Consider the following 18,054-nt stretch of genomic DNA (forward strand, 5'->3'; position numbering starts at 1 on the left):
TGCAGTACTTCATTTACATTTTCAATTCAATTTCATGGTTAGTTCCAAAACCAGGGTTTGACCTAAGGCAAACCCCTATTCCCAATAATCTCCCCTTTCTTTCTATGTGCATGAAATGGGTATAGAGCTGCATTTAGGATGATCGACAAGATTTGTAGAGATGAACAGGTTCAACTTTTGGTCGAGAGAAATTTAGAGGACCATGGTAAATTAATAGTACCTGATCTTGAAAAATCAAGCCAAACTTTTGGGAATAGATTCGAATCATCTTATTTTGCTTAGATCTAGGTTGGTGTCTCCATACAACATATGTAGTTCACTATTTCTATCAGATTGCTTCAATAATTTACTATTTTGCCCTAATCTTTAACAATTCAATTTAACAAGGATAGATCCCCATCTAGGAGGCTTGGAATCTGATCAGAATCTAGATCTATCAAGGTTAGATCTATTAGATTTCTCCCCTCCTTAATGTAATGGTGAGTTAGGTCATCTAGTGGTTTTATTATCTTAATTTAACCCTAACCCTATTTTTTTCACCATTACAGAGAGAGAGGGAGTGAGGGAGAGCGAGGGATAGAGGGTGAAGGGAGGGAGACAAAGGGAGACAGAAGGAGACGGAAGTGAGATGAAGAGGGAAGTGAGAGGGAGAGGGTAGGAAGAGAGAGAGAGAGAGGGGGGGGAGTCATTAGGAACACAAAATTGGATATGTCCATTGCTTGTGTAAAAAAGAAAGAGACAAAGGTTTCTCAATAGAAGGAGGAGGTTTCTCAATAGTTCCACCTCTATCAAATCATTTTCCTAATTCTAAAACTTTGTTACCCAATACCAATTGAAAAAAATACTATAAGGAAATTCTTATCTTCTTCAAAAATTATCTAAGCTTTTTATACTAGGGCATATGGTTGACTACATCAATATCAAATCCTATGATGCATCCAAACTTTAACATCTCACATATACCTGCAACAAGACCTAGATGTTCTAATTTACTATACCTTTTGAAACTACCTCATCAAATTTAATTACCAGACACATCTTTTCCTTTTGGTTATGTACATAACTGTAAAGGGTTTAACAACTTCATAAGATGCCTACTCCTAAAGAGCTCTCATAATTATATACAAACCTTCCCTGAACAGACCCTCTCCTGATTGAAGCCTATGCAAATAGTTGTTACTTGAGAGAAACGCCTTTTTCTTCATTGCTTCTGATAGTTATCAAGTTCCAAGAGACACATACATTGCAAACAAGTCCAATGGTATCTTGGGATCCATAGGGTTAGGATGCCAAGCAAATTTGACCTTTGTAGAAGCTTTTTTGAATAACTCTTTTAGTGAAAGGTTGTCAAGAATAAAGATTTCATTAGGCACACATAATTGGATATGTCCACTACTTGTGTGAAAAAGAAAGAGAGGGATGTTTCTCAATAGAAGGAGGGGAATAGTCCCTCTAAGCATTGTAGGAGGGGATTTGTTCCCCCTGGACATCCTTGTTAATTAATTTGGGGGTAAAACATGGCTATTAAAGACCCCAAAAATTTAAAACCAACAAAATGATCAATTGCCACATACTAACACATCTCTTCCCATCCAATCTCATTTGTCATTCTCATCCAACTCATTCAATGATCATTATGACTCAATCTTGTTTTGACGATTCCCCTTGTCATAACCAACCCAAAAATTCAGCCAATACTGATAATGATAGTCTTGTTGATCAAGATGAATATGAAATCAAACCCCTTGATGCCATCATCACTAGCAAGCTTTCCCTAAGCTTTCCACCACTCACCCATGCCTTTTGACCAGGGAATGGCTTACAAAGCTATCCCATCATGCCTCCACACATACCTATTGGTTACACTTATGCTACCTTTGACAAGGGAAATACATCCCATTCCCTATCCATATCACAACGTTCATCCTTCTACAACACACCCATCACATCCATCCATATTCCAATTCCATTATCCCACCACAAATCCATAATCTTAATCCTACTTCTAAACATAAACCATACAAATATTTCTCTTTATAATTCTTTCAAAGACTCCTAACAAAAAAACTAAGCCTAAATCCCTAAGTTGTAAAATCTCACCACCTCACCTCACATCACCACCTAAGATTTCATTAACAAGACCATCATCCACCCAACACCTATCATTCCACTCCAAGATCCTAACAACATCCAACCTGAAATTTCCAGCCTTATATCCACCCAATTTAAAGATTCTATCCAACACTCCTCACCATCCATGCCTAAATAGAACCATGCCAAGAGCTTATTCCAAAGCATATTGAAACATACCCCCATCAAAATCAATATCCTACCATCCCATCTAATTTCTCTCATGATCCCTTTCCTCCTCCTATCTACACCTTTCCAACACCATCAGCTTATTCACTTGGTCCTCTTACCTCTGATCATGGCCATCCTCTTGCAACAAAAGAATAACTTATATCCATGTGTCACATACAAAAAGTCTTCGGAATGATAGGAGGAAAAACTTATGCATTATCAGAAGTATCAGATCTTCTGCTCAACTTCATTTTGACATGTCAAATGCTTTTCTTTACACCTGCTACGTATTTCACAAGTCACTACACCTGTCCCTTCACCCGATTTCTTAATGGAAAGGTGATGACCATCTGTCTATCGGCCATTCCCTCCAATTTTTCTCCTTTAAATTGAGACTACAAGACACATCACAGCTTTGTTCGATGCCCGATAAATGCAAGCCTCTACAGATATCTAGTTTTATGTAACACAGGTACCAGAGTTTAACTTTCAGTACTCTATACTGGTTTCTCATTCAAATTTTGTTTCACTGTGATCTTAGGCGATAGCAATCTCATAGCATTTCAATGGGGTTTCCATAGAAATATAGGTTTAGGAGCTCTTTGTTTTGTACTGTTTTTTCCTTGTAAAATTGTTGGGTGGCTAGAATTTTAATGGTTTTCAATACACTGTAGGGATGATTGCTAGTTTGATTGGTATAGATAGGGCTCTAGCATACACCGATAGTGTTTAGTTGATTGGATTCTTTTGGGTCATATTATTTTGACATAATTTTTCTGTAGGTTCAGTGGACTAGTAAATTTAAGCTTTCTTGGTGTATCAAGGCAAGTTAGCTGTGAACAACATAATTCGAGCTAGTGAAGTTTAAGTTGGTAAACAATTCAATATGGCACAGGAACAAGAGTTCAGGTTGGTATGTCCTTCTCTTAGAGAGGATGGAAGAATACCCAGAAAGTATACCGGCGATGCTCAGGGACCAAAGAAGGATATTTCACCACCACTTGAGTGGTATGGAGTTCCAGAAGACACAGTCAGTTTAGCTCTTATCATGGAGGATCCTGATGCGCCTGACCCAAATGATCCCATTGTTCCATGGACTCACTGGTATGTTCCTATGTTCTTTTTCTGAAATTCGGTCTTCAGACTCGTGTTTATTTTTGTCATTTAAGCTCTTTTTGCACCTAACTAATGGGCTTGGCTTTCGATTGCAGGGTTCTGATTAACATATCCCCTACACTTAAGAGTAAGGCTCAAGTTTTCTTGTTATGGCTTAGCATTGAATAGTGGGACTTGAACAGTAAATGTGTGTCTACTCATTTGGGTGACTGTGAATATGGAAACTTTCTAGTTTCTTACCAACATATTTGGGTGATTGTGTTTATGGGCCTTTAGTTCAATAGGCTATTATATGTTTAGGTGTAGAGTAAATCCACTCTCAAAATGATTTCTTAATTCAAGATTTTATGAATTAACAACTTTAGTTGAATATCATTGATTAGATTTTCATTTGACTGTCATGATCTAGAATTTCATGAATTCAGGTAGATAATGATATTTGTTTAGTTTCCTCTAATTAATGGTGTTGAAAAAGCAGTGTGTTTTGATGAATTGCTATTTGCTCAAATTTGGGTTTTTCAGGTCTGCCAGAAGATTTCTCTCCCAAACATTTTGGGCAAGACAGTGACTATGCAAGTATAAAAGAGGGTGTTAATGATTGGAAAATTCCAGGTTACAGAGAACCCAACGCACCTGTTGGGGATCAGCGCTATGTAATAAGCCTGTATGCACTGGATGACACTTTAAATGTTGGAAATAAGGTTGGTATTCAAAGCCTGGAGAACCTTCATTTATTTTTTGATTTGAAGTACACTGATGGCTAGCTTTTACTATCAGCTTGTTTAGGATCATATTACACAATTCCCACTCCCTCAGGGTAAATTAAATGTATGCACCACAATGGTTTTATAGCAACAACCTAAATCGTCTTGGGCCAAATTGGCTTGTTGATTGGAGCCCTTAAACTTATGTTCTGGTTTGAAGTACACTGCTGGCTAGCTTTTAGTATCAGCTTGTTTAGGATCATATTACACAACTCCCACTCCCTAAGGGTGGAAGTAACCATTAAAATGTATGCACCTATAATGGTTTTATAGGAACAACCTAAATCATCTTGGGCCAAATTGGCTTGTTGATTGGAGCCCTTACAGTTATGTTTTGGTTTGAATTACACTGCTTGCTACCTTTTAGTATCAACTTCTTTAGGATCGTATTACACAGCTCCCACTCCCATCCATTAAAATTTATGCACCACAATGGTTTTATAGTAACAACCTAAATTATCTTGGGCCAAATTGGCTTTTGATTGGAGCCCTTACACTGCTGGCTACCAGTACCTTTTAGTATCAGCTTGTTTAGTATCACACAACTCCCACTCCCTAAGGGTGGAAGTATCCTTTAAAATGTATGCACCGCAATAGTTTTAGAGGAACAACCTCAATCATCTTGGGCCAAATGGCTTCTTGATTGGTTGGCTGTCTTAGCCCAAATGGGCTTCTTGATTGGATGTCTGTCTTAGGCAAATTGGTTGATTCTAATGGTGTCAAGAGTGTATCTACTTGTGTTTTATAAGGAGGGTCAAGTATTAGAATGAAATCCAATGGTTTCAGAGGAACAACCTCAATCATCCTGGGCCTAATGGCTTGTTGATTGGTTGACTGTCTTGGGCCAAATTGATTGATTCTAAATGTCAAGAGTGTATCTACTTGTGTTTTAAGGAGGGTCTACAATTAGAATAAAATCCAGTGGTTTCAGAAGAACAACCTCAATCATCCTGGGCCACATGGCCTGTTGATTGGGTGACTGTCTTGTACCAAATGGGCTTGTTAATTGGATGTCTACCTTAGGCCAAATTGATTGATTCTAAATGTCAAGAGTGTATCTACGGTCTAGTATTAGAATGACATCCAATAGTTTTAGAGGAACAACATCAATCATCTTTTGGGTGACTGTCTTGGACCAAATGGGCTTATTAATTGGATGTCTATCTTAGGCCAAATTGATTGATTCTAAATGTCAAGACTGTATCTACAACTGTTTTAATGAGGGTCTAGTATTAGAATGAAATCCAATAGTTTTAGAGGAACAACATCAATCATCTTGGGCCAATGGGCTTGTTATTGGGTGACTGTTTTGGGCCAAATGGGCTTGTTGATTGCATGACTATCTTAGGCTAAATTGGTTGATCCTAAATGTCAAGAGTGTATCTACTACTGTTTTAATGAGGGTCTAAAATTAGAATGAAATCCTCAATCTAATAGAAATGAAATCTCAATAACATTGCAGGTGACAAAGGATAAGGTGAAGGAGGCCATGGATGGCCATATAGTTGGAGTTGCAGAGCTAGTAGGGCACTATAGAAAAGAGAGGTTTACAACAGGCCGTGATTGTTACATGCCTGTTGGGGCTCCTGAACCCTGTGGCCCTGGCTATCCAGACGTGATCAAATTCAGTAGGAGAGGAAATAAAACCCATCCAATTTACAGAGGTGGAGCTCCTGATCGTTTGAACAAGTAGTTATATTTGATGGGTGCCCCAAGAGCAGATGTTATAAAATTGAATAAATTGTAGAGAGTTGTATATAGTGTGTGGGATCTTTCATATATGTTTCTAAATGCCACATTTGACTGTTCCATTATGTAATTTTGACATTAGCACCCACCATAGTTTTTGTATTTATCCCCTATATTATTCAATGTTATAATTTCATCTAGTACTCACTACAGAGCTTGTAATCATCAAATATATGTTTTTGCAATGTTCTAATTTAATATGAGTTTATAGGACTCAATTCTCTCTTTCTTATTATATTATATTATATATAGTGTTTTATAAATTTTTTTAAATTATGTTTTAATTGATAATATTGAAAAATTAATTAGGCCTTTTAAAAAGTTAATCGATTGAAAAGATAAAATTAAGATTTGTTTTATGAAAAAATGAAAATGTGCTCAAATGTGTTGAAAAAATGTGTTCAAATGTGTTCATTTCACAATTTAACTTGTTTAAAAATTAGTTAGGCCTTTAAAAAAGTTTAATCGATTTGAATGATAATATTAAGTGATCTCATAATAATTTTTTTATACTCTTTATAAAGTTAGTTTTAAAAAGAAAGGATTTCGAAAGGGTTTAGCTCTTCGAACAAAATCGTTTTGAAAGGGTTTAATTAGTTAGGCCTTTTAAAAAGCTATTCGATCGATTGACATGATAAAATTAAGTAATCTCAAAATAATTTAAAAAACCTTTTTTTTTTGAAAGGGTTTAATTAGTTAGGCCTTTTAGAAAGTTATAAAAAAGTGAAATTAAGTAGTCTCAAAATAAATTTTTTATAGTATTTATAAAAGGATTTTGAAAGGGTTGAAATAAAGTTCCTTTGAAAACAAACTCTCTTTGAATGAACTCTTTTTTTAAAGGATCAAGATCTTTGAACAAACTTCAATTAATTGACTATAAAATTAAGTAGTCTCAAAATAACAAAATCTGAAGATTAACTTTTAACATTAAGTACAAAGGGTTTAGATTTTTGAAAAAAAATTAAAACAAACTTCAATTAATTTAACTAGTCTCAAAATAACAAAATCTGAAGAAAAGGGTTTAGATTTTTGAAAAAAAATTGAAACAAACTTCAATTAATTGACTATAAAATTAAGTAGTCTCAAAATAACAAAATCTGAAGATTAACTTTTAACATTAAGTACAAAGGGTTTAGATTTTTTTTTTAAAATTAAAATTAGATAAGATTAACTTTTTTGAGATTAACTTTTAACATTTATTAAGTACAAAGGGTTTAGATTTTTTTAAAAAAAATTAAAATTAGATAAGATTAACTTTTTTGAGCAAAATCTAAAGATTCACTTTTTTGAACAAGTAAATCTTTGAAAAAAAAAAAAGATTAAAAATTAAAATTAGATAAATATTAAGTATAACAAGATAACAAAAAGAATTGACAATGATTATGATTTATTAATCAACTAGTTAAGGTCAAATCTTTAAAGAGAGTGGTCAATTAGTTAAGGTCAAATCTTCAATGATTTATTGTGATTTATTTTTGTGTAATTATAAGGACAATGGTTTTTGCTTAATTATAATACAAGGATTCAATTTTGTTGATTTTTTTTTTATATAATAATAATGACAAACAAATAATTGAAGAGCATTCAAATCCAATGTGTTACATTTAAACTTTGAATTTGGAAGATGTGGAATTTGGAAGATGAGATCCACAGCACCCAAAATCTAAGATGAAATCCACAAGTACCCAAAATCTAAGAAACATCTAAGATGAAATCCACAAGTACCCAAAATCTAAGAAACAATAATTGCTTCTTTAATTTGGTGACCTTATCAATAGCAAAAAAGTATCCAAAAAAGTATCCAGAGTCACCAATCATTGAATAAATGGAATTTGGAAGATGAGATCCACAGCACCCAAAATCTAAGATGAAATCCACAAGTACCCAAAATCTAAGAAACAATAAATGCTTCTTTAATTTGGTGACCTTATCAATAGCAAAAAAGTATCCAAAAAGTATTGAGAGTCACCAATCATTGAATAAATTAAATTTCAAGGACTAATTTTTCAGACAAAGATCATTTATCCATAAACTAAGAACATTCTTAATTTATCTCATAAACTAAGAACATTCTTATCCCATCTCATAAACTAAGATCATTCTTATCCCATAAGAACATTCTTAATTTATCCCATAAACTAAGAACATTTTCTTAATTTATCCCATAAACTAAGAACATTCTTAATAATCCTTGAAGCAAGAAAGGAACAAAGATCATTTATCCCACAAACTAGGAACAAAGATCATGAATAAATTAAATTTCAAGGACTAATTTTTCAGACAAAGATCATTTATCCCATAAACTAAGAACATTCTTAATTTATCCCATAAACTAAGAACATTCTTATCCCATCTCATAAACTAAGATCATTCTTATCCCATAAGAACATTCTTAATTTATCCCATAAACTAAGAACATTCTTAATAATCCTTGAAGCAAGAAAGGAACAAAGATCATTTATCCCATAAACTAAGAACATTTTTATCCCATAAACTAAGATCATTCTTATCCCATAAACTAGGATTATTAAGTTCATTCTTAATAATCCTTGAAGCAAGAAAGGAAAAGAAAAATAAGTAATTACTTGGTCTCTTGGTTTCCAAATTTGAAACACCTATCTTCTAATAATATTGATTATACCAAAACCTTCCAATCAACAAGAGCAAACAACTTAACCATAAGAGAATTAGGAAAAGAAAAATATATCCATCTCCTTTGTGGCTTAGGTTGTGGCTTAGGTAGGGAGAACAACATGAAGCCCTACATAATTCACCCTCCCCACATAATTCACCCTCACTAGCATGCATGATAGCCACAACACAAGAGCAATTACTCTATGAGAAAGGACCAACTACAACCTTCAAAACACAAATCTCTCTCACACAATCATCCTTTGAAACCCTTAGATCCAATTCACTAGTACTAGGGGACAAAGGGCCGCCTCACCAAGAATTGTAGGAATTTTTAGGGAACGAAGAAAAAATATATTTTTTAAGGGCTTGGCCAACGCCACCTAACCTTAAACCAGACACATCTGGAAAAGAACAAGAAGAACATCATCTATAAAGATTCCTTTGTGCCTCCCTCCAAAGATCTAAGAGGGAAACATCCTCTTCATCAATACCTATGATCCTCTAATCATGGCATCTAAGAAGGAAGCATCATCTTCATCCACTATAGAATTAAAATGTTCCTCAATCAACTCTGTCATCTTCTTCCCCATCTCCATCGTCTGAGTAATCACTCCCACCTATGCTCCCTTTATTGTATTTGTCTCTACATTTTCCTTTACATGCGGTTCCACTGATTGTTCCCTTCTCTATCATTTTATGTATACTTAAATCCATTTTTTTTCCAATTAAGGCTAGTTTAATCCAAGGGGTAAGTGACCTCTATTGTTGACACAATAGAGGGTGTTCCCACAAGACTCAAATCTTGGTTGATGACACTACAACATTGAGAATTGTAATGGTGATAATTATATTTTTTTAAATTTTTTTTTCACATTTCCTCTTTTTTTTAACTTTGACTTTTATTATTTACGTTAGAATACATTGTTGAAAAATTTAGATTCTAAGTCATTTTAGAGTTAAACCTTCTAATAACATTTTATTATTGAAACAATGAAAGAAATAAAATACATAAGAAATGAGTAGTTAGTATATTTTCGAGAAAGAAGTATCAACCATAACAATACAAGTACTTGAACTATTACAAGGATTACAACTAGTAAAAGGCCTATTATAGTTCAAGGATTACAACTAGTAAAAGGCCTATAAAAGGAATTGTGTGGTATATTACATTTTGAATTTTAAAAAACTTTGTAATTATCTAGAATAGATGATATCCTCTTTGTGTAGCTAGATTATTTGTAGTTTATTCTTGTCCAACAGAATGTTGGTCTTATATTGCTCCTTAGAGACTCCCTGTAGTTGAAAACAACATAAGAAAATTTGAAACATTATCATGTTTCCTCTAATGAGCCAAATGATTTGAAAATGCAACCAAATACTTCCTTTTTTCAAATATTAAGAAAAATGATGTCTCTTAGTATCTATGATCAAATATTTGGGAAATGGTTGACAATATCCTTCCATTTTTTAGCAAAAGAAAAATCCTAGAAAATGAGTTTAATTTTTTCATTATTCTCATTAAAAAAACATTTAATCAAGGTTTAACCATCAAACACTTCAACCTATCTCCATTAGACCTAATTTGAAATGCATGATTTTTCAAGACAACATTATTAGCCTCAGCTTGAGAGTCATATTTGAGCACTCAGTTCCATCCATGTCTTTTCGTGAAGCCCTCATTTTAATGTTTGGCTCATTCTTGGGCTAAATTGCATATTAGGAATGAGGCTTATTTCTTTCAAAGGACATCAATAGAAAGAGAACTTAGAAAGCCACAACTAGTCTTTTCAAAAATTGTATTATAAAGGGGTACATAACTTCATAACCAAGTCCATCAACAAAAAATATTTCGCAAAATTCAAGAACCCTTTCAACCTATTATTTAACTTAAACATGCTCTGAGGTTTCTATAAAAAATCCCCATCTAAGGTATTAAAAGATCAAATATCACCAAATTGTTAACCCCTTTTTTGAGTGAATAATAAGCTTGTCTAAGAAATGAAACAAGAAGAAGCTAGTTATGATATTGAATTAACTCAAGTTCCCCAATATGAATGAAGTAGAAAGTAGAACCCATGTCATGAGGAAAGATTCTTTCAATTTAAAATTTTGCAAATTGATTGTGAAGCCTTCCAAATAGATTGAAGAGGAAATAACACTCTCATGTAGAAGAAGGGAGAATAAATGATTTTATCAACCCATTAGACATAATACCATTTTCTTTTGATATTTGTTTGATTAATGTGTTGTGGAACTAAAAAAATTCAAGGTTTCTCTCCTAAAGATAGAGAAATCCCCTTTTTGTCCTAGGATCTCTAGTAGACCCAATCCTCCTTTAGCTTTGGGTTGAATATAATGCAAACATGAAGCATATTTAAAACCAATTTTTCTATCTCAAAGAGACTATAAAAATTGATAAATGATTTCATTTAAGTCTTCATATATGTTCTTGGAAGTAATCCAATAATAGGAATAATACATATAAGAAGATATGAATGTGAGTGAATGACTTAAATCTTGGTTGATAAAAAAATTATTTCCCTAATTCCAAAGTTTTTTTTTACTTAATAATAAACCAATTCCACATTTCGGAAAGAGGAACACCCAACCCCAAGGGAATCCCTAGATAACATTTGATTTGTCCATGCTAGATATGTTATCATTCTTTAGGAATCCAATGTGGTATCAAGTTATATTGAATCAATAAGAATTTAGTTTTATGATGTGCTATCTTCAAGCCCAAAATAGAGCTTGATATAAGTTCAATACCTCCAACACGTCATTGATTTCCTTTTCAAAATTTTGTAAAAATAGTAGACAAGATATCGTTAGAAAAAAAAATTAGACATAACCATATTTTTGGGGATAGAAACGCCATTTATAAACTTCATTTGATTATATATTTTAACAAATAACAAATGGATCACCATCAAGAACATAAATTAATGGAGATAAAGGACAACACTGCTTCATTGAGCATTCAATATGGAACATTGACATCTTAAAATAACATTTGCACATACTTACATATTTTGGGACTGATACCCAATTATTTTAGAATCTTAAGAATAAAGCTCCAATGCATTCTATTATAGGATTTATTGAAATCAAGCTTGACAACAAAAGCATTTATGTTTACAACATTTAGGGAATCTAAGTGTTTTTTTTGTTTTTTTTTTCCTTATTGGAAACTATTTGAGCATACAACGAAGTTTTTATGTAGGAATATATTTAAATATTCAATCAAATAAAAATCATTATCTAGATTAGATCTTGTCACAAAGTGCATGATTAATCTCAAGTTGTACAAATGACTTGTAATTTAACACTACTAAACTTTATGCTCTATCATATCTATCTTAAATTTTTAATTAAGCTTATCTTTTTAAGAAATTAATTTTTAATAAATTTATCAGTCACAACTCATTTCATCTATAGGGTATTTAATTTAAATTCTTTTTTATTTACTTATTTAGCTTAAATTCATGTTTTATATATATATATATATATATATATATATATATATATATATATATATATATATATATATATATATATATATATATATATATGCAAGGTGGCAATGCCACTTGATATATTTTATTAATAATATATAATTTGTACTATATATTTAAAAATTGGTTCAAACTGAGCTCCCAGAGAAAAGAACCAGCAAGAAAAACTCTGGTCATTGCTCATCAACATGACTATAGAAGAGAAGCAGTGAACAATCCTCTAGCTGGAGCTAGTTACAAAATAGAGATCAGCAAAGGAGCATGCAGGCTCATTTACAAATAGGAGCATGCAAGCTCATTTTACAGAATAGGAGCATGCAAGCTTATTTACAAAATAAGGACATGAAAAAGAAATAACATAGGTTGCCCAGTGAATGAAGAAGAGAGCTCCAAAAAGCAAGAGGACTAAAGCAACATTGAAGGACAGATCCATCTTCATGGGATATCTTGAAGGCCCTGCAACAAAGAACTCTTGCAACCAAAATTTACATGCCCCTGCACCAAAAAACACCTGCAACCAATATATATATATATATACACACACACACACACACTACAGAACACAAAGAATTTATAAGAAACACAAGGGTCCAAAACATGACTGACACCAATGACATGAGATCTGCGGTCTGCCATTATAGACAAATTCCAAAGGAGAAGAGGTGAGTGCGGAAATGCTAGAGAGAAATGAAGCCCAAAATTTTTATGTCGTAAATGAAAAGAAAGAGGAGATATATCATAAAAAGTTTGACAAACCAAAAGAAGCGGCATACAGATATAATCATGAAAACAACACCACGCAAACTTTAAATGGCATATGAAGGATGGATTCCCAATGTGAAAATAAATATCTCCAGATTTCGCACGAGAAGAGAGTACCAAACACACGAACAACATCAATAACAACCAACTCATCATTAATGAATGCCAAGTGATGATCGAGTAAAGCAAAGTACCTCAAATCAAAACCAAATGGAATTATGAAAAGGAATACCTCACCAAGAGAAGAGAATATCAACTTGTATAAATGGGCAATCATATAATAAGAAAGATTAAATAATCGACTCTCTACAAGCTATACTTAATAGGTTTGGGAAGCTCATCAAATCACACCCCAATCAAGAGGAATCAATAACAGTTTTGTCACAACCCATAATAGTGAGGCAATCAGCCAATGCATTACCTTCACGATAAACATGTGAGATGATGAGGTGCTCAAACGTATCAAGAAAAGTCCATATTTGTTCAAGAATATACCGGAAATGCCAATTATCAACTTTTCTTACCTTGCAAGCATTAATGACAATAACCAAATCACCTTCAATATGAAGGTATTTGAAATTCAAATCCTTAGCCATAACAAGACCTTCTAAAAGAGCACAAGCCTCAGCCATATTATTTGTGCCAGAAGAAATTGGCATAGCTTTTAATGCTAATAAAGAACCCAAATGATCACGAAAAACTATCCATTCCTGAATCACCAGGATTTCCACAAGAGGATCCATCAAAATTCAATTTACAAAAAGGGGCATTAGGAGGATGCCATTTTATGGAATTCTTCTCTATAGGTGTTTTCTGAATCCTTGGAAAGGCTGGTGATACAAGAATAATGATACTTTTCCAAGAAGAAATCATAAAATTGTCCCAGGAAGAGAACTCTGAATTCATAATAAAATATATCTGAACATGAGCATTAACTTGCTCAATAATACTTATTTCCAAAATCCCAAGAACAACAGATAAATCCGATGAGTCACATCTAAAAATGCACTTGTTTCTTTCCCACCAAATAGCCCATATGATTGAAGAGGAAATTATAAGCCACAAACAAGCAAATAGAGAAGATGAATACAAAACTGGCCAAGACTAAAACATGTCCCATAAAGATAAAGGCAAAGGGAATGAAAGAGAAAAATTTTGGAGGACAAAATGTCAACAACTACTCACAAACTCACAATGAAGAAAAAGATGATTGACATCTTCAAGAGCTTTACCACATAAGACACAAGAAAAGGAGGCTGCAATATTAAATTTGACTAAACGATCACTAGTCAAAATTTTATTTTGCAGCGCGAGCCAGGAAAAAACACCAGCTTTAGGTAATACTGAATTATTCCAACATAACAAAAAGGCACAATGAGGAGCATTTTGATTGGCCATTTGTTGAACAACAAAATATCCTTCTTTAATAGAGTAGTTTCCCGATTTAGAAGGGCACCAAATAAGTTGATCTTTGATGTTAGAAAGGAAAGCCAATCAGTCTTGCAAAACAGATTTAAAATTTTGAATTTCCTGGAAGGACAATGGAAGAGTAGAGGGATCCTTCCATGAGACCTTGTGAGAAAACAGATCAACACTATCTACATAATCAACCAATCTAACTCCTCATGATTGAGAAAGAACAACTAAAATAGAAGCAAGAGAATCATGTTGCGAAAGAGGGGGAAAACCATTCCAGGAGTCTTTCCAAAAAAGAATATCCTCCCTTGAATGGACTTGCCAGGAGAGAAAATTAGAGACCACTTCCCTACATGAGATCATAAAGTTCCAAATAGCAAACCCCTATGGAGGATTAGAAATTGTGAAGATCCTAGCACGATTCTGGGAATCCAAATACTTAGCCTGCATAATTTGGCACCACAAAGATTGGGGCTTAGTATACATAGACCAAACTAGTTTGCCCCCAAAAGCCTTATTTCTTTTAGATAAGTCCTAAATCCTAGCACCACCAACTTGCTTGGAAAGAGACATCTTGGTCAAAGAAATCAGTGAAATCTTTTTATCTTTTGTCATGTTATTTTTCCAAAGAAAAGATCGAATAATCTTTTCAATTTGGGAGATGACTGGTCTAGGGGCTTGAAGAATTGAGATATAGTAATTAGGAATGGTAGATAGGACCGTTTTAATGAGAATTATCCTACCTGAAAGAGACAACCACCTAGCCTTCCAAGCAGAAATACAAGATTTGAGTCTCTCAATAACCGAATTCCAAAAAGAAGACTTAGCAGATCCCATAAAGAAAGGAATCCCCAAATAGGTAGAAGGAAGAGAGACTATTGGGAAACCGAAGATATTCACAAGTCTATCAGCCACCAACTGAGGAGTATTAAAATGAAGATCTTGGATTTATGGGGGCTAATCTGTTGGCCAGATCCAGCAATATAAGTATCCAAAATAAATTTAATATGAGTAGCCTCTTGAATAGAAGAAGACCCAAATAAAAGTGTATCATCAGTAAAAAGGTTATGAGTTACTGAAATATCAGAATTAGGAATTAACACCCCTTGCCAAAAGCCCAGATCCCTTTGCTTCATAACCAATCGACTAAAAGCTTTTGCCATAATGATAAATAAGAAAGGAGATAAAGGATCTCCATGTCTAATACCCTGGGTTGAAGAAAAGTATCCAGAGGGAGCTCCATTAATGATGACATAAAATGAAGCAGTAGAAATACAACTCTTGATCCATTTACACCAGCTTTCAGAGAAACCAAATTTTCTCAAAACTTTGAGCAAAAAAGCCCAACAAACTTTATCATAAGCCTTCATCATATCAAGTTTGACCACAAAAGCTGGGATATTGGATGAATTTATGGAATGTAAAGTTTCATGAGCAACAACTGCTCCCTCATGAGTTTCCCAACCCGAAACAAAACCTCCTTGTTGAGGAGAGATGATATGAGGAAGGAGAATTTTAAGTCTTAAATAAATTTATTCTTTTCATTTTGTTGATTCTCATTGTTGCCATGACTTCATGTTTTCAATTCAAAGCTATCTTATGCTTTTTATTACTTGTCTTTAGACATTTTATTTTTGACATCCATTTATATAGCTACCCTTATCTATTATTGGTTATATTTCTAGGTCTATTTCTAGTAAGAGTTAGCCAAAACCTCAATTTATCTTGTGAAGAAGTACTCACCGAAATCATTGTGTGGATTTTCAATCCATTGATTAAAAAAATTTCATTGACGAAAATGATTTACATGTGAATAAAGAAATATATATTCCTCATCAGAAAATTATAAGAATTATTAATGGACAAATACAATTTTAAGATATTGTTAATTTGTTAATACTCATCCTTCATAATTAATTTAATTAATTTATAATTTATTATCTTGTGTACCCTTTGATTAATTCTTCCAATTATTTGCACGGTGCCTCTCTCTGTCTTCCCTTCCTCTTGTAGTCATCTAGTTTTTTTCTCATCCCAAGATAAATGAACTCATTGTGTCTACTTCCCTTGCTACTCCTTAATTGACCACCACTTTTCATGTTCCTTCTTATAATATATTTACTAGTTCTTCCATTTTGTTACTCCATCTCTCATCTTATAGTTCCACCCCTTTCTCTTCTCTCACTAATCCCCTCCTTCATCTCACTAAAATTATGACATACCTAGTTTTCCTTCTAGTGTTACCTTTCAGCCTTACAATGTCATTTATTTACCTTTTTATCTCATCTCCTTTATACTAGTACTATTACAAATGCTACTATTATCACTACCCTATCTCCACCATTATTCACTCTTGCAAAATCTAAATAGAGTTCAAAATAAGTTGATCTTATGCCTAATAATCGAGAAAGAAATGGATTATATGCCTAGTAATCAAGACATGCACATCGTACACCACTTGAATTTAAGGTTGTGAACTAACCATTACTTTAATTAAGTTTTTTATCACCTCATATAAATTTGTACTATGGTGAGGTGGTCTAAATGTTCACAACATGTCTAGATTATGCTTATAATGATGGTGTGATGATAAGATATTGTCTAAGGTGTTCCCTTGGACTTATTACAATTATTCTATATAATGGTTCTAGTTGTATCCCTTATTTTGGTCAATTAGTTACAACATTTCTAGGTCACCTTCATTGGTCCATCATTTCTAATGTAGTTGAGTGTTCTTAAAGATCTAATCAAAATATTAGAATATTGATCAATAGTTATGTTAATACTATTTTATTCACTTAGTGCTAAGTTGAAATTGTCAACTAGGAAATAAGGAAGCAATTTGAAACATGTGAGAAACCATGAGACTCTAGTTTCAAAGTAAAATCATAAATCAACCAATGAAGAAATGAAATCAATATGCAACAAAACAACAAGCAAACTCTAATTGCATCATCTCATGAAATCAAAATGCACTCTTTGTAGATATAACTGGATTTACCACAATTCTAACATTTCACCTTGGACTTTCCAGAAAAATAAGATCTCCTTAGAGATTTAGATCTTTCTTTGTCCTTTTTCTTTAGACCTGCTATGAACAACAAGGAATTCCTTGGCCATTTTATAAGATTTTCATCGCATTTCTTCAGACAAAAGTGATTCAACCACCTCATCCATTTTGAACTTGGTAGTGGTACTTCCAATAGCCATCACTAGGTGGTCCCACGAATCTAATAATGAACATAACATAAGCATGCATCAATCTTCATCTGCAATTTTATCATCAAGAGAACCCAATTGTGCAACAATCGTATTAAAAGCATTTAAGTTATCTGCAATAGATCCCCCCTCTTCCATCTTTAGAGAATAAAGTTTCTTTCTCAGGAACAACTTTTTTACCAAAGATTTTTCTTCATAAACATATCTAAGCTTTTTCCAAAGATCCTTTGCACTCTTCCTTTCATGGACATTCAGGAGCACTAAATCAGCCAAATAGAGTCTAATCAAACCCTTGTCTTTTGAATCCTTTAAATCCCAATCTTCTTGAAGTATTGATACTAGAGGAATGGTACCTATAGTGGACATAGCTCCAAAAATGGACAGTTTTTTGTCAACCCAACCCCTCATTACTAGATTGTAAAGGAGCCCAAAAATTTGATAATGAAAAGTTCATTAATGAATATCACATGTACCAATAGTGGATTTTTTTTAGCTTTTTTGGCCATAATTAGCTCACTTGTGCACCACTATTGGCTCGTTTGTGCACCACTACTAGGACATTTGTGCATAACTACTGG

At 33.3% G+C, this 18,054-nt stretch overlaps 1 protein-coding gene across 3 annotated transcripts; it reads left to right on the forward strand.

Annotated features, from left to right (window-relative positions):
- Positions 1–2,673: 2,673 nt before the first annotated feature.
- On the forward strand, positions 2,674–6,082 carry LOC131028082 (uncharacterized). 3 transcript variants are annotated; one of them, XM_057958292.2, is made up of 5 exons: positions 2,674–2,773; positions 3,084–3,405; positions 3,513–3,544; positions 3,940–4,118; positions 5,644–6,082. In XM_057958292.2, the coding sequence occupies exons 2-5, from the start codon at positions 3,188–3,190 to the stop codon at positions 5,872–5,874; spliced, it is 660 nt and encodes a 219-aa protein (XP_057814275.2). In that variant the 5' UTR covers positions 2,674–2,773; positions 3,084–3,187; the 3' UTR covers positions 5,875–6,082. The 3 variants fall into 3 exon arrangements, with proteins under 3 accessions (XP_057814275.2, XP_057814274.2, XP_057814276.2); XM_057958291.2 differs by having other exon boundaries at positions 2,677–2,773; positions 3,090–3,405; XM_057958293.2 differs by lacking the exon at positions 2,674–2,773 and having other exon boundaries at positions 2,781–3,405.
- The last annotated feature ends 11,972 nt before the right edge of the window (positions 6,083–18,054 follow it).

Source organism: Cryptomeria japonica, chromosome 4, assembly GCF_030272615.1.
Source record: "Cryptomeria japonica chromosome 4, Sugi_1.0, whole genome shotgun sequence".
In the NCBI taxonomy this organism is placed as follows: domain Eukaryota; kingdom Viridiplantae; phylum Streptophyta; class Pinopsida; order Cupressales; family Cupressaceae; genus Cryptomeria; species Cryptomeria japonica.

Coding starts and splice junctions, on each gene's coding strand:
- LOC131028082 (XM_057958292.2), top strand. CDS start 3,188: ATGGCACAGGAACAAGAGTTCAGGTTGGTATGTCCTTCTCTTAGAGAG. Junction 3,406..3,512: donor ATTGTTCCATGGACTCACTG/GTATGTTCCTAT, acceptor TTTCGATTGCAG/GGTTCTGATTAACATATCCC. Junction 4,119..5,643: donor CTTTAAATGTTGGAAATAAG/GTTGGTATTCAA, acceptor ATAACATTGCAG/GTGACAAAGGATAAGGTGAA.